Below are 27,199 nucleotides of genomic sequence, written 5' to 3' on the forward strand. Positions count from 1 at the left end.
GAGGCCTGGACCCCGCGCCTGCGCAGTGTCGATCCGCCGGTCCGGCCTTGGCGGCGCGCGCGCGCGCGGGAGCGGGCCCCGCCTCTTTTCCCGCCGAGCGCGCGCGCCGCCCCGGCCGGCCGGCAGAGGAGGAGAAGGAAGGGAAGGGGGGGAGGAGGAGGAGGAGGAGGAGGAGGGGGGGGAGAGAGAGAGAGAGAGAGAGAGAGAGAGAGAGAGAGAGGGCGCGCGCGCGCGCGCGAGGCGGGCGCATGCGCGCGCGCGCGGCCCCGAGCGTTGGCAGCCCCGGCCCGACGGCGGCGGCGGCAGCGGCTCCTCCCGCCCTCCCGCATCGGCGCCGGTCCCGGCCCGCCGAGCCTCCCCCCGCCCCCCGCCTTTGGGCTGCGCCGCCGGGGCCCCGGGCGCTGCGGCGGTGGCCCCCGCCCACCCATACGCCCCGGGGATGAGGCAGCGGTAGCGCGGCAAGGTGAGGCGGCGGGGCCTGTAGGCCGCGGCGGGCGGGCGTGAGGGGGGAGCGGCGGCGGGGGTTCGGCGGCTCCCGTGTGCCGAGCAGCCTGCCGGCGCCGGGTGGGCTGCGCCCCTCTCCCTCCTCCTCCTCCTCCTCCTCCCTCTCCTCCTCCTCCTCCTCCCGGGTGGGGGCGGGGATGCGGGCTGGGCCGCGGCGAGGAGGGGGATCCGCCGTCCCCCCTGCCCTCCTCCGGCGCGGAGCGGCTTCCCTGCCGCCCGGCGGGGCGAGCGGTGCGGGGCATCGCGGGGATGGGGGTGCGGGCGAGAAACCTCTGCTGCTTCTCCCGGGCGAGACGAGGGAAGGAGCCCCAGGTGCTGCCCCCGGGCCTGCCCCTGCCCCGCGGCGCGGCCCCGCGGGGCGGGGGAGGAGGGGGGGGGGGGGGGCGGTGCGGGCGGGGGCCTCGGTACCTGCCCGCATTGTTCGGCTGCCAGGAGGCCGGGAGGGGACGGCGGTGCGGGGGGCGTGCGGCGGAGGGTGCGCTGGGAGGGTGGAGAGGGAGCGCCCCAGCCTTTCTTTATTCCAGCGGTCCGGCAGGTGATGGGGCTGCTCCTTTCTTCTTTCGCTCGGGCGAGCCGCGGCAAAGGGCTTTCTGCGAGCAGATCCGCGGCCTGCAAAAGAAGGGATGCTGCCCCTGGGCTCGGATGTCTTTTGATTTCCGAGCGGATTTTAAATTGCTAAAATAAGCCCTGCCGATGAAAATCCTGAAGGATGGCGGGCCTGTGGTGTTCGGCCGGCCGTATTGTGCCTGGCAGAACGCCGTCCGTTCAGCCGGCTCCTCTCCTGTGCGGTTTTAAAAATGCAACGGGAGCGATTCCTTGTGTAAAAGTCCGCTGTCCTTTGTTTTTTTGTTTCAGATGGTGGATGTTGATGTTTGTGCGGGTGGAGAGAGTACCAGAAGAAAAATGGATGCCCTGACAGATAGTGCAGTTGAGATTGTCCCTTTGGAGCTCTATGATTCAGCCAGAGCAAAAATAGCTGCTAATCTACAGTGGATCTGTGCTAAAGCCTATGGAATAGGTAAGATCACTTTTATTAGGGAGTCATTCTTGGCATTGTTCTTGCTTTTTCTGTCTCCCCTGCCATTCCAGAAGTCATTAAATTTGGCTTAGTTGTTTTAAATATCAATAATATGGCAGTCTGTTCTCTTGTAATGTTACATGTTTCCTGGTACCTTCGACAGGAATAATGGAACTGTATGAGATGCCCCGAATCAGCAAACCTGATGGTGAATGCTGACAGATTGTGCTTGTGGAGAATACGTACCTCAAAACGTTTAAATCCTCATGTGAGCTAAGTAGACTTCTTCCACAGAACTGTGTGTGTCACTGCTTGCAGGCCCGGAGTCCCTCCAGGCTGGGAAGGCTCTGCTGTGCTTCCTTGTCTAGTCATCTTGGTCAGAGGATGCGAGGACCTTGGTACCCTTTGTATGCTCAGTTAGGGCTTTTTTTTTTGGTCAGATTGTGGTTTTGGTTTCAAAAAGAACTAAAAGGCAATCCGTTTATGATCAGCAATGTTCTTTTATGTAAAAGAAATGGTGAATGAGCAGATACAGTTTGTCTGTGTTCTGTGATGTTAAACAGCAAGTTGATGATAGAGGAGAGGTTCTTTCCCTTATGTTGTCAGAAACCTTTACAGTCAAACATGGAAAAATAAGGATTCTTGGAGTATCATTTCTACGGTATTTTCCTGGCATCTATTGGAATTTGCTTTTTTGTTTTGAACTAGATCTGTCTGTTCTGAATTATTGGTGCTGGATACATCTTGAGTTTAAGTAGCTTCATTATGAAGCAATATTATGGAATATGTGTGGGTTTTGTTTATCCAGAGCAAAACATATAATAAAAACATGAACAGAATCTTGTTTTGGAAAATGAGGTAGCCCTGTTAATCTAAGTCTAATTCGCCAAACTCGTAATATGCTTAATGGATTAGCACTAGCTTACTTTGTGACAAGGCTGAAGAAAAGCAGTCCATTCCTGCAGTTAACTATTCATCTTTGTTGGAATATTTTTCTAAATTATTTTTCTTTTTTAGTATTTCCACTTCTGTCAGCGTTATCATCTTAATGATTGCAGGGCAAATAGAAAATTATGGCTTTGTCATGTTTAATATTAGTGAAGGTATTTCACTGTAATCAACAAGAGACCAAAAAACCCACATTTATCAGATGACCTTTTAAAAATGTGGGAATTTTGGGAGGCTGTCGGTAAAACATTGATAACTTAAAAGAACCAAACAGGCATTTTCTCATGTAAATATTTTTCAGTTGCTGGAATTGGTTGTAGTGTTTCCTGAAGACTTTTTAGCAATCAGAGATAAAATGGATATTCCAGACATGGAGGTGCACTATTTATGTTATGACTTTGTTTCAAAAGAAGGCTAATCCTAAATGAGAGTTGACTGGCACGGATCCTACGCTGCAGAGAAAGCTTTGTGGCCTTGTGTTTCTTGGTAGTGTCTTCTGGGGCCCCAGAACTTGGGGTTGTGTCTATACATCTTGGGCCAGTTAAGGGGTTAACAGCAAGTCTGTCTGTGCACTTGTCAACACGGACTTCCACTGAACAAGTATTTGGCTTTCCTTTGACTAAAAACTAAACAGAAACCCACCTTTCATAATGACAGTGATGTGACCTCAAGCGTAGAGAAGGCTGTAGCCGTGTTTGCCGGATTTTCTACTTGTGTTTAGGCTTGTTCAGATTACATTCTAATAGAAGTTAAATGCTGTGAGCAGTAGGAAAAAATATTTCTGCTGCTGTGTTGTTGGTTAGCTCCGGCCAGTAAGGTCTTTTGTGTGGGTATCTTTCCAGGACTGTGGCCTATGGAAATTTAGTTTGACTGTTGAAATGGCTCCTGCAAGGCGTTGTCATGTAGTAACAACCATTACTTCTGGGAGAGCATTGCAAAATACTTAGAAATTTATAAGCCTCTTTAATTCAGAGAGCGACGGGTTTGAAAAGGTTTCCTATGTGATTATCATTTTGAATAGTATTTGAACTTGCTGCATTACTTGTCGTCTCTCAGGATTTTCTTTTGGTGTTAAGATATTGGATGTTGTTCAGTGGGTCTTGGGCGGCTACCAGGCAATTGTGAATTTGTTATATAAAAGCTCACTAGGCAGGTCAAAGGTTTGGGGGGCTTTTTTGTTATTTTAGACCTAGTTCTGGTCAATTTGGTGGGAAAAAAAATGCTCCTCTCTTTATAATATTGAAACACTGTCTTTATGTTCTGAAGTAATTCTTGTCTGATGGGGTTTCCATAACTACTTTGGAGTGGCTGAGTAAAGAGTGTGTTTCTGAAAGGTTAGATTTGGAATTGGCGTATGTGAATTGAGATAATTTGTGCCTTAATCTTTCAAGTGCTGGTGCATATCCTGGATTTCATTTTCACCTGAGGAAGGCTAAGCTGGTGCTGAAGTATGGGGATGATCAAGAACTGGAATTTGATTCTAGTGTAAACTGTTAACTAAAAGCCATTCATCACTGCAGGTGTTGCCTGAAACTGTATTTTCTATTTACTGTTACAAGTTTTACAATGTTTGAGTTCTCCACATCTAAGCTGGCATCTAAGTAGGGAAATTTTTCATCCTTTCTTTTTTTTTTCCTCAAGGACACATTACTGAGAGCATGCATCGCATAATTTGGAGTTGATGGCCTGGTTTGGGCTTTGTTTCATGTGATGATGCCTTCCTCCTTTTTTTCCCTTCTGGCCATGAAAAGAGATCATTTTGGTAGCCAAACAACTGAGCACAGCTACCTTCTCTCTTCAGCACAAATCACGCTGGGGAGACAACCCCTCTTCTTGCGCAGGGATTGGGCTGAATGGTTTGTTTCTGGAAGCCCGTAGCTCCTCCTGTCTGTCTGTGGTGGCTGCCTCCAGAGGGAGGTTTTACAACTGCTTGTCCGAAGTCCAGAGGACAGAGGGGAAGGATGTTGTGAAGGAAGGTGTTTCCCCGTTCAGTGTCATCCGTCTCCCCAAATAAATCTGGGAGTATTGACAAGGAATCACTCTTATAAAAGTCTGTGCAGAAACATCTGGAAACCTTCCATACGTTGGAAAGATAATAAAGGCCGCGTAGCCGAGACAGGAGTTTGAGGGAATGCGATTTGATCAGAACAGAGTTCTCTTTTTTGATTAAAACCAAATGTGCGCTTTAAGGAGTTCTGCCAGCAGTGTGAAAATACAATCCATAACGTTTAAGTGGCCGAGGAGCAAGGGTGCCACGGAGTTTGTGGAACTTCAGTTCACAGGAGGTGAGCGTGGGAGGTTGAGAGAGGCTTGGCAAGCTGTCCGTGGGAGAGAGCGCTTTGTCACAGCCGGTGGAACGAACCAGGTTGCCAAGCGGTAACAGGGCCAGGCGCTGCGCGGAGCTGAGCAGAGGGAAGCGGACCTGGGCCTCCAGCGCCACTGTCCCCGCGGGCTCTGGGCGGCAGTGGTCAGCGTGAGCACAACGGGGACCTTTTCGTTTGGTTCAACGTGGGGAAATAGACAATGGCAGTGAAAACCTTGGATTTCTCAGCGGATTTAGGTAGCACAGCATTAGTTTGTGTGTAGAAATTATGTTTCCCGTCATCACAGTTACAAGGTTAAAATTTAGGTACGGAAAGAGTATATGGAAGTTTTTCAGCGTTGCAGCTTGCTGTGAGCAAGTGGGTTGTGTGCAGCCTTTTCCATAACAAATGTTGTTGCTTCTTTAAAACAGCTTATGAAATTCTGATTTTTTCCAAATGAGCTTGGTGAGGTTTACTTATTTGTTAGAGCTCAGAGCTTTACATCATTTCCAGACTTCATGCTAATATTAGCCTGAGACCTTTGGTGAGATACAGACAGGAGAGCCAAGGGCTGGTGTAGTGCATTGTAGGGGAAACGCGAGTTGTGGCTTTTCTTGGTCTTTGAAGTAGTTACTACTTACCTGCTAAATAAGGTTTTACAGGACCATAATAGCTACCCACAGTTACCAGTTGGTAGAGGCAGAGTGAGCACATTTCCTGGGCTAAATTGCCTAAATTCCTGCTTTCCCTGCTTCTGTTCTTTGTCAGCTTTCTTCTCAGGTCCATAATGAAAATATGTTGAAGAAAGCTGTTGTGTTTTGCAAATATTGAATAGTTAAACGTTTGTTTCTTCATTAATGCCCGTTTCGTAAACACCAAATATTACTTGTGTGAAGAATTCCACTATTGTTTGGTCTCGTCTGCTTCACCCAGGTTTGTGGCTTTATGCTTGATCAAAAGATAGGATAATGAGAGTGCAGTCACTCTCACTAGCAGCATACAGAGTCTTTAGCTTATTTCTTTTCTGCCTGTTGTGTGTAAATTTTCATGTGTAATGTTATAGATCACTTATGGAGTTTATACAACAGTTCTGTAAAAAGAACCAGAAGAATGTTTTTGTTACAATGCAGGTGGTCTTAGTTGCCGAGAAGGTGTAGCTTCTGCTCATGATCTGCAGCTGAGAGGACACTGTACAGTACTAAATAATTCTGTGAACAGATACTGATACTAATGAAATCCTACTCAGAATTTGAATAAGCTTCATTCTGTTTACGCTGATGCTTTGGCTCTCTTTCCATGTGAAACCAGTTCTTCATGCTTCCAGAGGTAAAATACGATCTGGGGTGTATCCACTTCTCCAGTTCAAGGGATAAGTCAAATTTGTTCAGATTGCTGTATTTTTACCAAATCATAATCCGGTAGTTTGTCTTTGGACAGCTTTTTGTAAGTGAGATGATAAAGAAATGGTCCCTACCCTAAAGCGGGGAGAGGAGAGCCTGGCAAGAATTGTCTGTGATGGTTGTTACAGGTGAAGTTCTCTTCGTAATCCCGTAAACAACGATTTATACTTGTAACTGACAGTTTTTTGAGAGATTAGAACTCATTGATACGATGGAACACACAAAAAAGAATTGCTTCATGAAAATTATCGTGGTTTATTTTTGAGGCCTTTATCGCTTATAAAAATAGGTATCTCTCCAGCAGGCTCCGTGGGATTAAGAGTTTGTGCTGCTGAAACATGGAAAAAATATGTTATTGCTTTGTTTTTATAAGTGTGGGAAACAGCAAAAATGCTCACTTTTGCTCTGTAATAAGCTGACTGCATGGAACTATGTAACATGGTATAAAATTTACGTAAAATCCATGTGTGAAAGAGATCCAGTCAGCTCTGATACTGAGAGTAGCATGGTAAATTCTTTGACAATTCTTGATAGAAAACTTAGGACAGACTGAATTCATGATGAATGCCTTCAGAGCTGATTATCAGGTTATGTGCCGTTGTTTTTAAGTTACTATAAAAACACTGGTAATTTTTAAGCTTTATGTCTTTAGAACACCTCAGTTTGTCTAAAACTGGTGACTGTAAAGCTTGTGTTGAAGCCGATGCTAACATTTTCCTGGGGTAATGACTCAGAAAGCACCTTAGGAAAACCAGAAGGTGTTTGCAAGCTTTTCGGTAACACGCAATAGTAGCATAAAAGTTGCTTCCTTTTGGAATTGAGATGGTATCGGAGACCTTTTTATGAACAAAAAGGATTTAATTGGTTTTGGTTTGCTTTGGTACGAGTTGTGAAACTGCTGGAGCAGAAATTTTTGTAGCTACAGCTTAGAAGTTAATTGCACAGAAGTTCTTTTTTCATGTTGATTTTTCCAAATTCCAAAGCATAAATGTATAGAAGTAGGAGTTTTAATAAACGGCATTTCTCTAACATCGAAGTTCCATTATAGGTCATGACAGTAAGGTGTTGAGAAGGACGCTTATAGAAACTGGGACTTGGAAAGACTGGGATGTTTTCCTCAAAGAGAGCATTGGCACATTCCGCAGTGAGGCAAGCAAAAAGCGTGTGACAGGTTTGGAGTTTGCCTGATCCATAAAAACTGGGGAGAAAAGCTGTCCGTAATCCCCACGGCGACTTGTGTATCCCTAGTGGGCTATTTAAATAGTGTTAGGTTGACTCTGGTGGTGTATAATTGTTCTAAAACTGACAATGCATTTCTGAGTTTTTTTGCAATGTGGGAATTTTGGTATTTCTTTTTTGGAGAATGAGCAGACCTGGGCGCTGCGAGTGGTTTATGCGGCGTTATACTATAGGTACGGATAATTAGCCGAGATGTGAAAGGTGAGGTAGGTCTCGTACGTTGCGCTTTCAGATGCAGATTTCAGATATTGAAGATATCTCACAATTAGAGCACTTTTTTTTTTTTTTTTTTGTCTGTGGCTCCCTAGGAAGGCTGTTACCCTGTTTGAGGTAATTGCATTGTGCACAGGACATCTACAACGGTGATATTGGCCAATGTCTCAGCTCAGAGCTGTATACTTACGTAGCATCCTTTTTGCATTACGTTTTTTTTCTGCCGTTTACTTGTGCCTGCCATGTGGATAGTATCATTATGTCCTGTAGGAAATAAATTTGAATGAAATAGTAAAGGTCATATTACCGCTCTTGAGCTTTGATGTGTTTTTTATATCTTAAAATGTCTATGGGCCTTTAGTCAGGACATCAGATTAGTTACAGAACTGTTCCTTTCTGTCACAGGTAGGCAAATTCAGCTGGCAGAAGTGTTGTAAGCAGTAATATAGAAAATAAAGCTGAGCAAGTGTTTACCGTGAAATAAGTTGCAATTATGGGAGGGTTAAAGTTTATGAGTAACTTCTCGGGAGAGTATTCAAATTATTAGTCCTGGTGCTAGAAGGTATTCCCCACTGCCCCGGTTATCTTTAATCCTGGTCAATCCAAATCCATTCGGCCTTAAGCAATTATATGGAGATCAGAATCATGAAGTTAGAGGGTTCTTCAATGGAGAAGAAAAAGATTTCAGATCTCTTGACTGGATGTTCAGACTAAGGAAGAGTAGCCACAATCAAGGTGGGGTTTTTTCAATACGTTGATTTCTGTGCCATGGAATGTCATCACTAAGAACTAGATCCATTTATTGCTAGAAAAGGCTTTTAAAAATCATTAAATGTTGCTAGTTCAAACGAAAAATGCGGTGGGAGGTCTCACTGCCCTGTCACGGGGGAAGCTGAGCATCACGTTCCCATAGTCTCTTTGGGTTAAGTACCGTACGTAAAGACCCCAGTGCCACAGACCTGCCCCTGGTGGGGGTGTGAGTGGGGATGAGGATGGGGTTTGCTCTCTGGTTGCAGTCTGTGATCACAGGCTGCCTTGTGGAAAAGGGCCCTGGAGAAGCGCCGAGGGGAGCTGCCCGTTGGCCGCCGCAGCGGGCTGCGTGGGCAGCGGAGGGGCTGGCGGGGGGTCGGGGTTCTCTGTCCAGCCGTTGCTCCTGGCGCAGGTTCAGACAGTCACCTCGGTTCCCCTGCTGCGGGGTCTGCGGAGCTGCCGGGGGCAGATGTTCACACTAAACCCCTCGTTGAAGTACTTTAGGTTTCAGCCGTTTTGAATTTGCCTTTTTTTTTTTTTTTTTTTTTTTTTTTAAAAAAGCCTTCAAAACTTGAAGTGGTGCTAGTGCTCTTGCCAGAGATGTGCTTCTTCACGAGTGTTTTATGAGCTAGTATTCTATTATTTCCTTGCACAAGTAATTTCAGTAAATGCAATGTATCTGTGCTTGTTAAAGGTGTAGCTGCTTGAAATGAAGCTGCGATGTTGAATTACGTGAGCTGCTTTACATTTTGATTTTTGGATCTTTCCCCAGTCTTTAGAAATGAAAGCTCTAGTTCTCCTTCTGGAAATGGCAATGACCATTAAATGGAATTAGCTTTCAATAGCCTTTGATTTTAGGTCAGGTTGACTAGTGTTAAGAAGATTAAAAATATTTGAATTCATTATCTATTTCATTAAGAATGGACACCCACCTTAATAAATACTACTTATGTAGTGCCAGTGGGGTTTTACTGTGTGTCTTCCGATCATCTGCAGCATATAATCTGTATATCACAGCATTTGATGTCACGTAAAGGAAAAAATATGACTTAGTTTCTAAAAACTTCAAAAAGCTTTCAATTTTGAAAAACCAGGGGCAGTACTGTATGACTGAGTAGCTGTTAGACCTGTTACAACAGCACTGGTTTACTACATATTTTTATTTAAGTGAGATGTACTTCTGGCTCACGTAAATGTCTGTTTCAGTTTCTCTTCTTTATGAACACTAAGTGCTCTGCAGTAGACAAATATGTGCGGTGTATTTTGCAGTTCAAAGATATGCTGTGGGTAGGAGTTTTCTGAATGGGGAAATTTAATTATTCTGGAAATGAGCTGAATGAAAGAAAAGTGAATCTGCTGCCAAATTAATTCTTTTAACTGTAGATGTACATATTTAAAATGAACTGTTGAAGTGACTTTGGGGAAGATCTTCCGAATGACTGGATTGCATAAGATAGGATTTTATGTTTGAAAATTATGAAATGTTGAGCTTCTATTAAGACAACACACTTGAGGCTCTCGTTATTACTGCGAGGCTATTATAAAGATCAATAGCTTCTAGTCTGATTACTGAACATGAGTAGAAGTATTTATTTGGGGATATATCTATTTTAAACTTGTTTTATGTCTTTTCTATCATATTGAGAAACTATTGCTTACAGCAGCATTTCCTTCACTTTCAACTCCTGTCATCAGTTGACATTTGCCTGTGTTGTCGTGTTACAGCCTCTGACGCTGGCGATACTTCAGCTGCCCCCGGGTGGGTTTGAGATGTCTTGGACATGTTTAGGGAGAGCAGAATATGAGTTGTTGTTAGTGCCTTTCTTTCCTGCCAGCTGTGAAGCTGTGCTGTTCCGCAGCAAAAGTGTAAGTCTTCATGAGGGTGGGGAACTGGTAGGGAAGAAGGGGTGTGTGAAGATGAAGTGTTAGTTTTGTCTTGCGTGGAAATTACCAGTTTGACAAAATTGTAAGGCAACCTGGGGGAATCATGCCGTTCCAAAAGAAGTTAATTTTAGACATGGTTTAAAATTCATTTTGAATCCTGATCGAAGCGGAGTGGTTTTGCTTCCTAGGCTTTCATTTTTATTTAAACGCTAAAAAGCTGCAATAGTTCGCTTCAACGCTCTTGTCATCAAAAAAAATAGACCATCAGCTCACTGGAGACCAAGTTATTTTGCAAACCGTTTGTAAAATCCTCAAGGTTTTAGTCAGATATTTCAGGCTTTGTGTGAGCTTCGGCGGTTTAGAACCAAGAAAGAGGTGGCTTAGTTTTCTTTTTCAGCTTGAGGATGTTTGGCCAGCCCCTGTTGGTGACAGAGCGTTGCAGTTAATTAATTGCTGTGCACAGCTATTGTGGGGTGTTGTTTGAGGTAGCTCTAAATTTTGCCTTGAAGATACATAAACTTTGCCCATCTGATACACAGATCAGTGATTTATAATTCCAAATTAAAACACTAATAATCTGCGCTAATCAGTAGAGGTGATGGTGTGTCATTCTGATTAAGCTGGGCCTTATTCAGGGAAACAGCTAGAGATGCGTAGAGGACAGTGGGACTTTTGTCCGTGTTGAAGTGCCTTCTTGAGAGAGACTCTAGTTTCCTGAGAGAGCCAACTGCTAATGTAGGGATTTTACTGAAGTACGTGTATGGCAGGAGCCAATTATATATGTTTTACTTAAAATAATAAAAGCACAAAGACCTATTGAAAACTATTTGCAATATGAAACAGACCTGATTACGTTCTGTGGTTTTTGTGCTCGATGGTTTTTGTTCTTTCATGTGCTATCTTTGAGTTGGAGTAAAACTGTTCACTTTTGTTTAACTGGTGCCACTTCCTGGTGCTACTTGTTGAAACTTTTCTTCGTTGTTTCAGATAACGTGCCAGAGGAGCTGAAGGACCCGTTCTACATCGATCAGTATGAGCAAGAACATATTAAACCCCCCGTCATCAAGCTGCTGCTGTCCAGCGAGCTGTACTGCCGTGTCTGCAGCCTCATTCTGAAGGGCGATCAGGTGGCTGCCCTGCAGGGACACCAGTCGGTGATCCAGGCTCTGTCTCGAAAAGGGATTTACGTCATGGAGAGCGATGATACACCTGTGTCTGAATCTGATCTGGGCTGTGCACCAATCAAAATGGTTAGCTTAATTAAATCCACCTAATGATCTTCTTTTTATTTAACGCTATTTAAAATAGTTCATGGAAGGAAGAGCTCTTAATTTCTAGGTCACTAACCTCCAGAATTTTTTGCTTTAAATACAGTCAGAATATATAATTTTTTTTTCTTAGAGGATTTTCGTTTTCAATACTCATTGTTTTCTTCTTTCAGAGTTCTCATATGGCAATGATTGATGCTCTTATGATGGCCTATACTGTAGAAATGATCAGCATTGAAAAGGTGGTTGCCAGTGTCAAGCGTTTCTCTACATTCAGTGCCTCGAAAGAACTGCCCTATGATTTGGAGGATGCGATGGTTTTCTGGATTAACAAGGTAACATTTCCTTTGAGGAAAACGTGCCTGTTTTATTGTTGGTTTTCAGAGTTTTAAAAAGGTTCTGCTGAGTTTTTCCTTCCATCTTTAGTACCTGTGCCTCTCTATCACCTTTTCCACTTCAGATGAAGAGAACTGCGTCAATTACTGTGTGGTTACTCGTTGCCTCAAGTCCAGTGGTAGTTGGGCAAAATGTCCTCCTAATACAGATGATTGATAATTGTATTTGATTCCCTTATTGCTGCAGTGTGCTCCAATTTCATCTTCTTGTTTGGCTTCCCAAGGTTTCCATAGGCATTGGAAAGAGAATCAGACTGTCAGGGAAATGAAATTACGAAAACTGTGGAAATTGGGTTCTTTATTTTCAGACAAGCTGCTATGAGGGTGGGTTGGTTTGGGTTTTTTTTTGAGGTGAATCATTGTTTCATGTTAAATAACAGGATAGACTTAATTCTGACTAGCTTGGATACATTTAACAGAAATACTGAAACTTTTCAAAGGGTAGAGGTTAAGTTACTGAAACCCTTTGGAGTGACAACAGTCACGTTCCAAATAGAAAGTCTCCTTTGCAAACCCAGGACTCCCTTGTGATTATAGCTACTGCTAATAAGAGAGTTGGTCTTGAAAACTACTGTAATACATTATTCTGTGAACTTCTTACATTCATAGACTGAATTGTCCATTAAATAAGGGGAGGAAGAAGAAAACTTGACCTGTGTAAACATACATCTAGATGTATTTTGATATCTTTTTTTTTATGCTGTGCTCTTTTAGGTGAACCTTAAAATGAGAGAGATAACAGAGAAAGAGATTAAATTAAAACAGCAACTGATGGAAAGTCCAGGGCACCAAAAGGTAAAACAGATTTATCTTTCGGCTGTGATTTTGTGCATCACTAAGTAATGGATTTAAATACAAACATCTCAGTATTTTCTTTGTCAGAGAAATGCGGGGCACCCAGTCCTTGAAACTCCTGAGATTTTGTGCATGCAATCTGGTTTGTGTCTATCATCAGTGCCCTTCCCTACCTTTCAAGCCCACTGGTATCTTCTTATTTTCTTTTTAAGTTTCAGTTGGACTAAAATAACTTGTTTCAACTTAAAATAACTTGTATCAACTTTACATGGGTAAATATGACTCAGCTTTCACAGCACAAAATATATATAATATATTTTGAAAGCTCTTGGGGCATATGGATTTTGCATGGGTTAATTGTCTAATGTATATTCAGAGGTTTATTCAAGTTCTATCCAGTAAGCATACTCTTGGCATTCAAATGTTATATGTGTGTGTTTGTAGTTTTTTCCGCCTTTTTCCCTTGAAATTATATCACAATGCACTAACATTGCAAAATACAGTACACTTTCATTAATGGAGCATGCGAAATAGCTCTTTCTCAAACATACTGGGTATCAGCTCCCGGAGCTCCCAGTTTGTGATTTGATGAAGCCTTAAGCAAAACCACTAAGTTCTTTCCTCAAATTGGCATTGCTGTGTGAAGGGGCTGAAAGTGTGACCTACGAACAAGGCACACTTGTTTAACTGTCCTGTCAGCGGCAAAGGTGTTTTGTGTGCTTTTTATTTAAAGTAGTATCCTTCAGTGATAATGGGCTAAAGAGCTGTTTAATTTACAAGTTGATGGGTGGTCTGAAGGATCACTTTAACTGTTTGGCTCTGTATTGATTTTTGGGTCTCATTTTCATATTTTTCAATCTGATTTTTGAGGCTACAACCCTTCTAAAATATGAAAGTGTTTATTGCTGGAGTGCATTTAAGTATTACTGCTTTTAACTTGCATTGCTGATGTTCCTTTCCTATTCCTGCGTTCCTTTCCTTGCTTCCTGAGCAGTCTCCTTCCAAATGGTATTGGAAATTAGTACCTGTAAGTGAACTACTTTTACACCAGTTGTCATCCACAAAATCATGGCTTTTTAAATTTCTTCAGAGTGTTTGCTTCCATCGCAATGCTTCTTAGATGGTCTTTGAAAAAACCTGTGTAACCTTTTGGGTCATCAGGCTTAGTTTTCGTAACATGATTTTTGCATACTGCACAGCATACAGCATGATCACTTCACAGCATTTCGAAACGGTGTCCACAGGGCAGGAGTGAGGGATATGGAGTAGCAGCAAAACACGAGAAAATTAACAACAGTTGAAATGGTTGCGTTTACTGTTCTGGTTGTGAGCAGGCAATTGACCACAGCACTAAGGTGATACACGAGCTGGTCAGTTTAAATGGTTGCTTAATCTTTGACTCCACAGTTGAGGTACTGAGGTGTTTGCAGTCGTTCATTAAATAATATAAATAAATAGATTGCACCTGCTCTTGCACAGGTTTGTAAATCTGTCAAAGCCAGAATGCCGTTACTCATTGAGATGGGGTTAGAAGATTTGACAAACCAGTTTGGACCCGTTAGGACGGTTGCCTGAATCATATGCCAAACTAATGAGACTGAAGCTGGCATAATGGGAGGAAAGACAGTTTCCATCTCAGAACAAAATACTGATTTTCCTTATGGTGAAGTGTGAAAATGCAATACTGATTCCACCATATATTAAAAAAAATAATAAAATTGTACTTCTAGTGTACAAGCCTGATTTCCTAGTTTTATTTCAACTTGCAGAGATTTTTCTTTGTTCCTTTGCTTTCCTTGGCCTCGATACCCTTTCTCCTGCACTTGCTGGATTTGGTGTTTCTCCCGTCCTCTGTGGGAAGATGTGGGCTGTTATCTCGGTTGCAGATTCCAAAGAGCAGTGCACTTGGAAAAGACGGGTGTGACCAGGCAGTCACCTGTCCCCACAGTCCCTGCCTTCCCACAGAGAGCTCAGTCCCACTCCTCTGCCTCATCATCCTTTTATTTGTTTGAACCAAATGTTTGGATGGCAGTAAAAACTTTAAATATCTGAACTAAAGGAAATGCGAGTGGGGACCTGCAGGCTCATAAAATCTGTGACAGAGCCCTGTCTTCCAGCACCAGTATGCCATGAAGTACCAGCCTCGTGCTTAGCACTTACACACTGGTGTGCTTAAAGATCGTGTCTGTGTTTGAGGCAGACATTTGATGGCCTTTTGAGGAATTTCAGTAGGTTTGTGCTTTGTTTAGAGACAACTGGGTGAGAGTAGAAGAAACTACAGGAATGGAATTGACTGGCAGGATATTGTTGAGCAAGTTGGTGGTAAAGGAAGGAGTAAATAGAGGTTCTCTCAGTGCTAGTCCAGTACCATTTAGGTTATACTGGTTTACTGACAGATTCTGCAGTCTCCATAGTAGCTGTCACACTGTGTCACTTCTGTATTTCTTTTTTCCTTTGTGATTTTTTTTTTTTTTAATAGTTATCTCTATTTCAGTAGCACCCATTTCTGCACTTTAATGCATACAAATGCCATTAATTGTATGCAGGGCCGGGAGGGACAAACCACAAAACTTGGCTTGGAATATAAGAAAGAATTCAGAGTTTTCAGTATCAGAGAATAATATTTGAGCAAAAGATAAGGAATTAAGTCCATAAAAAAACCTCCCTGATGATAAATTTGTAGTTTTTCACCAAAGCTAAAATAAACAAGGAGTTCTTATAGATTTTAGTTCCCAGTGTTGACTGTAGTTGGTTTAAATTCCATTTAAGCCTATTGGAAGGGAAATATTTGTAGCTACTTTACATGCGGGAGGAATTAAAGTTTAAAAAGAAATTTCTGAAGTTTGTCTTTAATAAGCTTACTTCAGCTAAGTGGATAAATGACGAACCTTTTAAGCTAACCAGTTCACCTTAGTGTGCATACTTCTTTTATCAGACTTAATGACCACATTTCCAGTGCATAATGGATGTTGCTAATGCATTTGATTTGATTTTCGTGTTTGAATAATCACCATCGTGTATCTCACTGTTTCTTTTTGCGTAAGCCTGATCTGATGCATGCCGTATCGCACTGCATGCTGGAACCAGTGGAATATGCTCGTGTGGTACAGTATGATTCACATTCCATTACATATTTATGGAGCGCTCCAGGCTGGGGAAAAAAATAATTTGCACCTGGTAAAAGGACAGGAAAAATAGCATTAACATATAGAGATAGCTTTAGAGTTACTTGCCTTTGCCAGGGAAACTTAACATAACGTGTTTATATTTGTGCTAAATAAGTAAGTGAAACTGGTTCTTACTACTCTGATTGCAAGTGTTCTTTGTTCCTTCAAACAGATTTTTTTCTCAGCCTGTGCCATCCTAACTTGACATGTATGAGGGTGTGAGTGTGTGCGTGTGGAGAGCTTTCCCAGGTTGTCTGGGGAGGTGTATGGTACCGTTGGTCAAATCCAGCTTTCCTCTGATGATCAGACACGTTCTCTGTGTATCTGCGTTAGGCCAGCACATCAGTCAAGATAGTTCGTTAAATGATCTTAGTGCACGGAAGTGTAAAAGGAATCTGTTCCCGACACTGAGAGGTGTTTCTGCGAGGCTCCGCAGCGTGCTGTTCTTTGCTTGCCCGATCGCTTTGCTGCTCAGGCTTAGATGCAGCCTTCTAGTCCCGCTAGCATGTGGGTGCTCTGTAAATATCAGCACTAAAACTGTTCTTGCAAAAAAGCTGCAAGAAGCAATGCCAAGATTTGTTCTGTAGTTGACTGGCTTTAGCTACTCTCCAGCTGTGCTCCAAATTACCTGAGGAATGGGGGTGGCTTGCGGAAGGGTTTGATACTGATCTATAGGGAAACCAAGGAGAGTTTTGCTGTGGATGTAAAAGGCCTCCTTGCTCCTCTTGCTGACCATTGTTGGGAAAGGCCGTGGGTTTTGCTTTTGCATGACGTTAGTATCGCATACTGGCTCGCCAGACATACGATGTTCTGAATCGCTGTGAGAGAACTTTGCTGTCTGAGGACATGATGGCAAATCTGCGGATGTAGGCAACATGAGAAATCACTAGCTCATCTGAATTGTTTTTGCTGTGTTTTGTTTTTCCCAAGCTTTAAGTGTTCTCATCTAGTTACCTGTGTCTCTTTCTTTGGATCTGCTGCATTCATGCATCTGTGTGGTAGGATTTTGACTTAAATTGCTTGTAGTAAGTTAAAAAGTGTGAATCAAGCTAGGAATTCAGCAGCACAGGTTGCTTCCAGGTATGAGGAGGCTGATTAAAAGGGAAGCACCGTATTCTTCAGAATTGACTTCCATTGAGAGAAAAATATAGCTTTGAAATTGTTTTTGACTTAGAGCAGAATGCTATGAAGGATCCACTGTAAAGAGTTTTCACTGCTTAACAAAAATTCCTTTTTTTTCCTTTTCGTTAGCATCATCTGAACACTGGCTTTCTTTTGTTAGGTGCGTTACCGAAGAGACCATCTGTCGAGCAGGCAGTTACCTTACTTTCCTTTACTTGAAGATTTGATGAAGGATGGTAGTGATGGTGCTGCTCTTCTAGCTGTGATACACTATTACTGTCCAGAGCAAATGAAACTAGATGGTATGTAATAAAGGTTTCTAAAAAATAATTAAAAAAAACCAAAAACAAAACCCCCACAACTTCAGTCTTTGAGATTTGAACTAGAAATAAATTATCAAATAAAAATGCAACACATATAATAAGTAGCAGACTACAGCAAGTTAGTCAGGTCACATGTGGAATCTGCATTGGTGTATTTAAAAAGTAACCTCGATTTTGTATTTTTTACTTACTGTATTTAGAAGGCTATGCTCTGCATATTATGAGCTACAAAATAAGCCTTTCTTTTATAGATCTAGATGATATGGCTTTCTTTGCTCAGATAACTGAGCTTGGTTTCAATCTACCATAAAAAAGGAATCCATGTCCACTACTGTTTGCTGATAATTCTCATGTTCTTCTGTAGGAGTACGTAGTTTAAGATTTTAAAGTCTAGATTTTAAAATATTTTCTTCCAGTCTTCAGCAATGTTCACTCTTCAGCATATCAAACATGAGTTCTCTTTCCCAGAAAATGTTTTTCTTAATAATTCAATGTACTTACTGCATTAAACTTCTACAAATCAACGTTTTGTATTGGTTTTTAAATTCTCAGATATGTTGTACCTTGCAGAGCTCCTCAGTGTTTTCAGAAGGAACCAGCACTGTGAATCCTAGGAGTAATCTTTTATGATTGCAAATCAAGATGTCTGGGTTTAATTGCTTTTGTATTTTGTCATCATGCGTGTTCTTCGTAGCCAGTTTACCTTTTCTGTCGCTGTGGCAGACAGAATCCTATATGGATTCTAAAATGAATGCAAAATTAATACGGTTTTATCTATGTTTTTCTTCCTCCTTTTCCTATTCTCTGGACCTTAAGAGGTGGAGAAGTGTCACTCGTAGCCAATGAATATTAAATGATGGTGTATAAGCAGTCTGTGAAGTTCCTGTATGTAGCGTTTCTCTTAATTGCGGATGGAAGTTTAATTTATTGGGATGGTGTCATAACTTACTCTTTCTCACCTTTCTAGATATTTGTTTGAAGGAGGTAACTTCAATTGCAGACAGCCTCTATAATATTCAACTTTTGAGAGAATTCTCAAATGAATATTTAAACAAATGCTTTTACCTCACATTGGAGGACATGTTATATGCTCCTCTGGTTTTAAAGGTAAGAAACGTAACGAAGGATATATTTTAAAGTAAAATGTGGGTAAATTGTAAATGTTTTGTTACTGAGGTGTATTTTTTCTTTTTTTCTCTTCAGCCTAACGTCATGGTATTCATTGCAGAACTGTTCTGGTGGTTTGAGAATGTCAAACCGGACTTTGTACAACCAAGAGATATTCAGGAAATAAAAGATGGTACGTTTTTGACTCTCGATGAATGTCAGCATGTTATTTAAAATGCATTACAGTGAAACTGTTGCACAGCAGTGTTTCCTTTGGAGTTCTGGTTCTGCCCAAAGTTTCTGCTTGCTGAGGCTCTCTGAAAGCAGTAAAACCAGAAGGAGAGTTAGTCCTACATCGCTCGAGTCCTAATTTTTTGAATAAGATAGGTAATTTTTCCCTAAACCCCCTAATTGTTTTGCTTGTAACTTTCTGTCCCTTAAGGTCACCGTAAGACACATTTTGAATAAAGACGAACCTTTAAGTGTTGTGTTGTAAAGTTTTCGTTCTACTGTACTGCCACCTGCAGACTCCCGGCTCTGTTTTGTTGTTTTAATGGCTGGTATAGGTTGTGCTAATGTCATAAATGTATGCACAGCTAAAACAGTGTTGCAGCAGAGGAGCAGTCGTCCGCCTGTTCCCATTTCCAACGCAACGAAGCGGAGTTTCATGGCCAGCCCTGCTAGCACGACTCCAGCAGACTTGCAGCCCGCGGCTCAGGCAGGCCCTGAACCTTGCAGCAGATACTACCTGCACCCTGAGGACCCTGACTACCTGTGAGTCTGTTTGCATGTCGTTTAGACTCATCTGCACTCTATGCTTCTATCGGGGTAGCCTAGGGATCTCTGCTGCTAAATGTTCCGATTTTGCTACAAGTTGAGTGAATTTGAGTGGTGTGCAGTCAGTCTCTAAAATATTCTTAATTCTCGAGTTCAAAGAAGTGCTTTGTCCTGTTGTGTTTGATCTTGGTGTGGCGAATGCCGACAAGCCCCACCAGTGAATGCCACCATTGCATTGCAGCAGTTACTCTAACCTCTGTTTTGGAAAAAATGTGAAATGTGAGAACTGTGTAAGCAGCTTATCTTTACTAGCCATATTCTAGAAACGGTGATCTGAAAACAATCTTAAATAGAATCTAATGTACAAGAAGGTTAATGAGAAGGTTTTTCAGCAGACCTCAGCTTGATGGCAACTGATAAGTTATTTCAGCCTTTACTTTGTCTCTTCGCATACTGTTTACTTAAGCTACATTTTAAATCTGCTCTGTTTAGAAACTTGAACCATTTGATTTCAAGTAGTAGGTTTACTTTTGTCTTGTTACATGTGAAAACCTTTTCTGTTCTTTAAGTAACTTCTTTGATGATATATTACTGTGTTTTAAAGAGGACAGGGTAACTGTTACCAGTGTAATTTCACAACTGTGTCATTTCTGTCATTATAGAAGAAAAATTCTTGTAGTAATGAATCTTTGCTTTTCTGAATTAGTGGCAAAGGAGGAAGCCCTGCCTTTAGCCCTTCTCATCCACTGCTCCCTTTGAGACAAAAGCAACAAAAATCTTTACAGGGAGAAGACAGCCCTGGTAAGTCTACCTTGAATTTGCATTTCAACAGGCAATGACCACTGGGGTCAGTACAGTAATGCATAAAAATAGAAGTTCATGTATGTGGATGGTCTAAAATCAAATTAAACTGCAATCACCTGGGGTAAACATGTTTAGTTTGAGTAAGTAATCTTTGTTGCATTCAAAGATTTTAAGGCTCTTTTTAAGAAAATTACTGGATTTTTAATTTCTTTTCTCTCACAAATGGGCTTATTTCTCAGTCTCAGGTGCAAGAAACGAAGACTAATAATGTCAATTCTGTGAGAAGAAAGGAAAAGCCACTTGTCAAATGTTCATAAGACTAGCCAGAGTCTTAGGAAGTAAGATCATCATCCAGAATGACAAAGTCACTCTAGTACTTGACATATTTTGCCTAAACTTTTTTTTATTACTGAAAACCTAGGTTTTATACTTAGCCAGAATCCTCAGAATTTCTTTTCTTTTATCAGCTAAGCTACCAACCAAACACTCCAACAGCTTCAGCTATGGCAACATGCAGCGAGGACTTTTTTCCCCCTCTTTTTTTTTTTAATGTTGGGGGGCTGACAGGGAAAGCGAATTAAACCGTTTCATGAAATCCAAAACAGAGATATGTCTGTGGTCACTTTTCATTGTATTTTTTTCAGGCTTTGACTGTCTGTCTTTGGTTAGTATTTCAGCAAATCTGTTTTCTGCTGCCATCTCTTGGTGAAAGAGTTTATGATGTTTGTTATTAAATAAAGTACAAGTGCTAGTTTAAAGACACTTTCTAAACCGTTAACATTTTAAAAAATATTCCAGGTCATCGGCATCGTTCTAATTCTCTGACCCGTGTTGATGGGCAGCCACGAGGTTCAGTTCTTGCATGGCCCGAGAGGAAACCCAGGTAACAGATGCATTTGAGTATTACAGCGCTGTTTAACGAGAGGATACTGTGGTGTTTTCATTGTAGTAACGTGGGATCACTTCACTAGAACTGGACTCGGAGTCGTTTAATTGTCTTTTCTTTTAGGGTACCTTTTCAGAGGTGACTGATTTTAGGGTTACAATTGAAAATACTTTAAATATGATTTTCAGTAAGAACTGTTGGAAATTGAAGTGTCCAAGGTTGCTATTTCCTATTTCTAGTTGCTTTTGATACAACATACTTTTTTTCAAATGGAGCAAAAAAATCTTAGTGGTCTGTATCACCGTCCTTAGTTCAACAAATTGTCACCTTTCGTGCTTAAGCGTCAGAAGTCTGTTCTTATCTTTTCTAGGCCTCTGTCTCAGCCAACACCATTTGCTCTTCATCATTCTGCCAGTAGTGATGTGGACCCTGGGTCTGGTGATAGCATTAGTCTGGCTAGATCAATCAGCAAAGACAGTCTTGCTTCAAACATTGTTAATGTGACTCCAAAAAACCAGCCCCATCCTCCGTCAATGAAGACTAACGGGAAGAGCTTGCTGAACAACGTTGAAATCGAGGATGAAGATGAAGAGCTTATTGCAATAATCAGATCTGAAGAAAGGCCAAACCGTGGTGATCTTGAATTGCAGAATGCGTCAGCCAGGATGCCCAGCATAGTTGCAGCTGCGTGGTCTCCAAAAACAAATAGCGAGACTTCCGAAAGCAAACCAGACAGTTTTTACCTGGAGCCTTTAATGCCTGCCGTTCTGAAACCAGCAAAGGAAAAACAGATAATCAATAAAGAGGATGAATGTGGGGAGGGGAAACAAAGGAGTTTTATAACAAAGAGATTAAATGAAGGACACTTGCCTTTGATCCGCAAGAAAACCAATAGCAGTCATGGTGAGCATGACCTCAATAGGACTTTTACTCCAATTTCTAGTTCTGATTTCACTCCAGTTGCAGATACTAGTACTGCAGACTCGGTGGCACTGGTGGAGGCAGGTTTAGAAGCTTCCAGGCCTTTGGCTAGTAGCAGTTTAGATCCTTCCTCTCAGGAGCTATCTACTGGAGGATTTTTTCTTCATGCTGCTAAATCCGATGATGACATAGCAAGTAAAGTCAATGCAAGTTATATGAAAAGTCTCAATTTGCATGTTCCGGATACTACATGGACTATGGTGAGACAGGACTCTGATTCCGACCTCTTGGACATAGAAGACACCGAACAGGATTTGGTCGTCATAGATGACCATCCCATAGTCGCTAAATACATTGGCGAGGAAGAGTCTGCAAAATTGCAAGAAGATATGAAGGTAAAAGAACATGAAGATAAGGATGATGCCAGTGGACGTTCCAGCCCATGTTTGAGTACCATTTCTCAAGTCAGCAGTGTGTCAATGGCGAGCGGGAGTGTCCGAATGACCAATTTCGCAGAACGAAAGCTTCAGAGACTTAATAGCTATGAAACAAAGTCCAGCACAAGTAGTTCACAAAAGACCACACCAGATGGCTCAGAAAGCTGCCCAGCACCACTAACCACGTGGAAACAAAAGCGAGAGCAAAGCCCCAACAGACAGAGCAAAGATAGCGTTAACCTTTTAGCTTCTGAATTGGTGCAGCTTCACATGCAGTTGGAGGAGAAACGAAGGGCAATAGAGGCTCAGAAGAAGAAGATGGAAGCCTTATCAGCAAGACAGCGACTAAAATTGGGCAAGGCAGCTTTCTTGCATGTGGTTAAAAAAGGGAAATCTCCTGATGTTCCCCAGCCACTTAAACCAGAACATTTTGGGAAAGAATATTCTCGGCACAACGGTGAAGACTTAGATGAAGTTTCTTTGGGTTCCAAATCTGAGGAGTTTCTTGTGAAAGAGGAGGAGAGAGAAGAAACGCTCAATGATTCTCAAGAAGTAACAAAAGTAAAAATGCAAGAAAGCCTAGCTTTTGCTGAGCAACATAAACCAAAAGACTCTGCTGCTATACACGATTTGGAAAAAAGTAAAATTATTTCTGTGGCCCTCCTAGAAGACAATGTTACTGAAGTGGACATCAATGAATGTGATCTTTCTATTGAAAAGCTAAATGAAACAATCAGTACACTTCAGCAGGCTATCTTAAAGATTTCTCAGCAGCAGGAACTACTTATGAAATCTCCATCAGTGCCATCACCAGGAACCAGAAGTAACTCTCAGGACCAAAAGGTAAAACCATCAATTCACTTTGTTGAGCCCCTGTCTCCAACTGGAATGAACAGTCTTCGTAAACCACCTCGATTTGGTCAAGGAAGGAGCCCTCGATCGGGAAGACCAGCTGATCTGAAAGTCACTAAAGACAGACAACAAAACTCAGCGCGTGTTAAAACCCCAACACAAAGTCTGGAAACCTTACCACATCTACGACCTTTCCCGCCCAATAGCTTGTCAAAGACGCCAACAGAAATTGGCTTGGAAAGCAGTCCCGATCATGGAAGTGGCTCTCAAGAAAAGTGTTTCTTTGACACCTATAGACTTCACGATGAGAGCAATCAACGGGCGCTTGTTCTCTCCACCTCCAAAGATGCAAATATTATTTCTGAAATGAGCAGAGAGGTGAACAGCAGCTTCAAGGAAACAGGGTTGAATTCTTCTGATGGCTCAGGAAAAGAAAATGTCCCAGTGGATGAGCCGCTGAGAAGCAAGGCTAATCTCATTGAAGTAGACTTGTCTGACTTAAAAGCTCCAGATGAAGGAGAACTTGAAAACCAGGATAGCTCTACGGATATAATTAGTGAGGGCGATCAGAAGTCTGGTGTAGGGTTCTTCTTCAAGGTAAATATATTACCTTTCTATAGTTGGTTATTGTTACACGTTTGCCCAGCGTTAGAACTGCTTTTGTCCGCTTCAGTCTTCTCATGGAGCGCTGTACGTTTTGGTGGCCGTATTAGGATTTTAAAAAACTGCAATGGAAAAGAATTGCTTGGGGGGGGAAATGTTTTTCACTTAATGTGTGAAATCCTGGTTCTTGTTAACTTTACTAGGAACCAGGATTAACCTTGCTTTTCTGCCTTTTCCTTTAGTGTTTTTTTCTGAGAAACAGACAAACATGTTGTAAATACTTAGCACAAAAGCATTACAGGATGCAAGGGAAGAATTTACTGTTTTGAAATCCCACCGTTCTGTGAACCTGTATCAAGTGAAAGAAAAAAACCTCTGACAGAACACAGGTATCTAGTGAAAGCCTGCTGAGCAGGTTTTAAAACTTGTCAGGGAGCCGAGAGTCTGAAATGGGTTTTTTTTGGCATTTGCACTCCAATTTCTCTGATTTTGAGCAGCCTAGAAGGCCTCTAATGGAGAATTTAGTTGAATGGCTGTAGATGCAAGTGAAAAATTAGGTGCCTCAGTGCGCTGATGGAGGAAATGGCCGGGTTTTGTGCAGCTTTCCGTTCTGCCCTATGCAGGTAGTGTATAGGGCTCATAGTGAACATGTATTAAATGTAAGTAATTTTTCTCATTTTGCACCTAACTCTGGCTTGGGGAAAGGGTGGTTGTCAAGCTGTTGGGTTTTTAGTACGGTGGTATTTCACGTAGTGTTGGGTTGCGTGTTTGTTAAATAACGTGTCTGCTCCTTCTAGTGAAGTTCAGAACTGCTGTTGGCACATTTAGTGTCTAGTTTGTGCTTCGCAGTGATCGTTGTAAATACCTCAGGTGGGCTGACGTGACGATACTTTCTTTTTTGAATTTAACTTCCAAGAAAGTCAGGCTAGGCTGTCTCAGTCTCAGGGAATTTAACTTGTGAGTTTATATAGTGTGATTAATACTGACTGACTCGGAGGTTATCGTTGTGCTGGGGTTATTTGGGCCGTCTGTCCTCGCCCACGTAGTAGTTGCGTTGTCCTTTGCAGTCCTAGAAGGTTTTGTGAGGATTAAGCATGCTAAAAAACAAGTCAGAGTAAGATGAGACCCTTTTTTTTTTCCTCCTCACAGACTTAAGGGAACACCAAAACTTAAATTTTTCTTGAGCAACAGAAAGTTTAATACAGTTCCGATTTACACTCATCACTTCTAAAAATGTAGATTTCCAAAAGTAGTAGCTTATGTTTTCCTAAAGGCTTCTTGGAATCCTCAGCAATCTTGTGGTTAATATATTTTCCAGCTTAATATGTTTTCTTCTGTTCTTTAACACTCTCCATCCCTATGAATTTTGCAGGATGAACAGAAAGCAGAAGATGAGCTCGCGAAAAAACGTGCAGCGTTCCTTTTGAAACAACAGCGCAAAGCGGAGGAGGCTCGGATTCGGAAACAGCAGTTGGAGGCTGAAGTTGAACAAAAAAGAGACGAAGCTCGGTAATAACATGTGGAACAGTATATTTCCTTTTTATCTTTAAGATGAGGAAAACTATTATATGTTGAATATAATGTTGTGTTTGCTTTTCAGCCGCAAAGCTGAGGAGGACCGGATACGGAAAGAAGAGGAGAAGGCTCGAAGAGAACTTATCAAGCAAGAATATTTAAGGAAAAAACAGCAGCAAATTTTGGAGGAGCAAGGGCTTGGAAAGCCCAAATCAAAGCCCAAAAAACCCAGGCCAAAGTCGGTCCATCGTGAAGAATCTTACAGTGATTCAGGGACAAAGTGTTCTTCCACACGTAAGTATTTTGATTGGTTTGCTCTCACCGAGCGCAGATCTGCTTTAACAGAATGTGTTTCACGGTTTCTCTTCTGTTTTGTAGCTGATAATTTGAGCAGTGCTCAGTCTGGTTCCAGTCTGTCTTTGGCCTCAGCAGCAACAACCGAACCTGAAAGCGTACACTCTGGTGGCACGCCGTCTCAGAGGTAGAGAGAGGAGCTTGATTTCAGTTCTTTTATTTTTGTTACACTGTTATGAAATAGTGTTGGGCTTTAGTGTTGTTTCTGTCTGCTGGCATAGAGACACGGTAGTAATTAGTGGATTTATCTTCATTCTGGTTTATGTGGCCGCCAGCTCCAATGTTCTGTACAAACTTGCAATTTTGTTTTGTTTTCTCCCAAAGGAGTAACAGAACTTCGCTTTGATAGTTTAGCAGGGAGAATATGACTATTTTGGGGGAGGAAAAGGGAGCCTGTTCCATTCAGGGCCAGCAACTGGTGAATTTATTTAAGACTGGAGGGGAAAAGGCCAAAATCTTGTCATACAATTTTTTTTATTCCCCCCTCAGAGTTGAATCAATGGAGTCCTTACCAATACTGAGCAGAAATCCCAGCAGAAACACAGAAAGAGATTGGGAGAATGCTTCAACAGCATCTTCTATTGCTTCGGTGGCAGAATACACAGGTGACTGTTTTGTTTTAGTTGGAGCATTTGTGGTGAATAGCAGGTCGTAAAAAAGCTGTGCTCTACTTGATGTGCCGCGTTGTTATTTTTCAGAAGTTGTCAGGTGTGTTTGGTTCTGTTTAATATCTCTAAAAGTAGGTTACTGTAGAAAAATATTTGAGGGTTTTTTCACTTTGATGAACGAAAATCTTCATGTTCATAAATGTAGGGCAAATAATTGTTACTTGTTTATCTTCCTTAGGTCCAAAATTGTTTAAGGAACCCAGCAGCAAATCAAACAAATCTATTATTCACAATGCTATATCTCATTGCTGTCTTGCTGGAAAAGTGAATGAACCACATAAGAATTCAATATTAGAGGTAAACCTTGACGTTATTCGTGCACTCATGATAAAATGTGTCTGTAATGCTCGTTTCATGATCCCACTGATGCGTTGGAGCGAATGCCATTGCCTAACACGTACCTGTACTGGGAATCCTTTACTTCCCGTGACTGCATGGACTTGTGGAAAACCTGATCCTCTATTGAGAGTTCCACTCTTAAGTTTAGAGAAGGGCTGAAAGTCATAGTTACTGACCCAGTGTTTCAGAAAACTTGAAACACTGATTTAGCTACATGTGAAAGCTTAAAGCTTGGCATAATGTGAGACTTTCCACCGTGGACAATCCACGTAGATGTTTGTTTGTTTGTTTGTTTTTGATGCAGGAACTAGAAAAATGTGATGCCAACCACTACATCATTTTGTTCCGTGATGCTGGCTGCCAGTTCAGAGCACTTTATTGCTACTATCCTGACACCGAAGAGATCTACAAGCTGACTGGAACAGGGCCAAAGAGCATCACCAAGAAAATGATTGACAAACTCTATAAGTACAGCTCGGACAGAAAACAGTTTAACGTGATTCCAGCCAAAACCATGTCTGTCAGCGTGGATGCTCTTACTATTCACAACCACTTGTGGCAAGCCAAGCGACCTGCAGTGCCAAAGAAGACTCAGACTCGTAAATGA

At 41.9% G+C, this 27,199-nt stretch overlaps 1 protein-coding gene across 3 annotated transcripts; it reads left to right on the plus strand.

Moving 5' to 3' along the window:
• Positions 1–753: 753 nt before the first annotated feature.
• Positions 754–27,199, plus strand: CAMSAP1 (calmodulin regulated spectrin associated protein 1). 3 transcript variants are annotated; one of them, XM_086475557.1, is made up of 19 exons: positions 754–816; positions 1,360–1,522; positions 11,247–11,509; positions 11,701–11,862; positions 12,637–12,717; positions 13,712–13,744; positions 17,167–17,308; positions 18,297–18,436; positions 18,533–18,629; positions 19,033–19,210; positions 19,920–20,014; positions 20,816–20,900; positions 21,274–23,710; positions 25,089–25,225; positions 25,317–25,525; positions 25,610–25,712; positions 26,075–26,190; positions 26,432–26,550; positions 26,897–27,199. In XM_086475557.1, the coding sequence occupies exons 1-19, from the start codon at positions 754–756 to the stop codon at positions 27,197–27,199; spliced, it is 4,926 nt and encodes a 1,641-aa protein (XP_086331683.1). The 3 variants fall into 3 exon arrangements, with proteins under 3 accessions (XP_086331683.1, XP_009952886.2, XP_086331684.1); XM_009954584.2 differs by lacking the exons at positions 754–816; positions 13,712–13,744; XM_086475558.1 differs by lacking the exons at positions 754–816; positions 1,360–1,522; positions 11,247–11,509; positions 13,712–13,744 and adding an exon at positions 15,762–15,821.

This window comes from Leptosomus discolor, chromosome 19 (assembly GCF_034619465.1).
Source record: "Leptosomus discolor isolate bLepDis1 chromosome 19, bLepDis1.hap2, whole genome shotgun sequence".
NCBI lineage: Eukaryota > Metazoa > Chordata > Aves > Leptosomiformes > Leptosomidae > Leptosomus > Leptosomus discolor.

Excerpts from the sequence above, each read along its gene's own strand:
- CAMSAP1 (XM_086475557.1), top strand. The coding sequence starts at position 754 with ATGGGGGTGCGGGCGAGAAACCTCTGCTGCTTCTCCCGGGCGAGACGA. Across the intron at positions 12,718-13,711 it reads AAAGTCCAGGGCACCAAAAG|TCTCCTTCCAAATGGTATTG; the intron begins GTAAAACAGATT and ends CTTCCTGAGCAG. Across the intron at positions 18,437-18,532 it reads ATGCTCCTCTGGTTTTAAAG|CCTAACGTCATGGTATTCAT; the intron begins GTAAGAAACGTA and ends TTTTCTCTTCAG.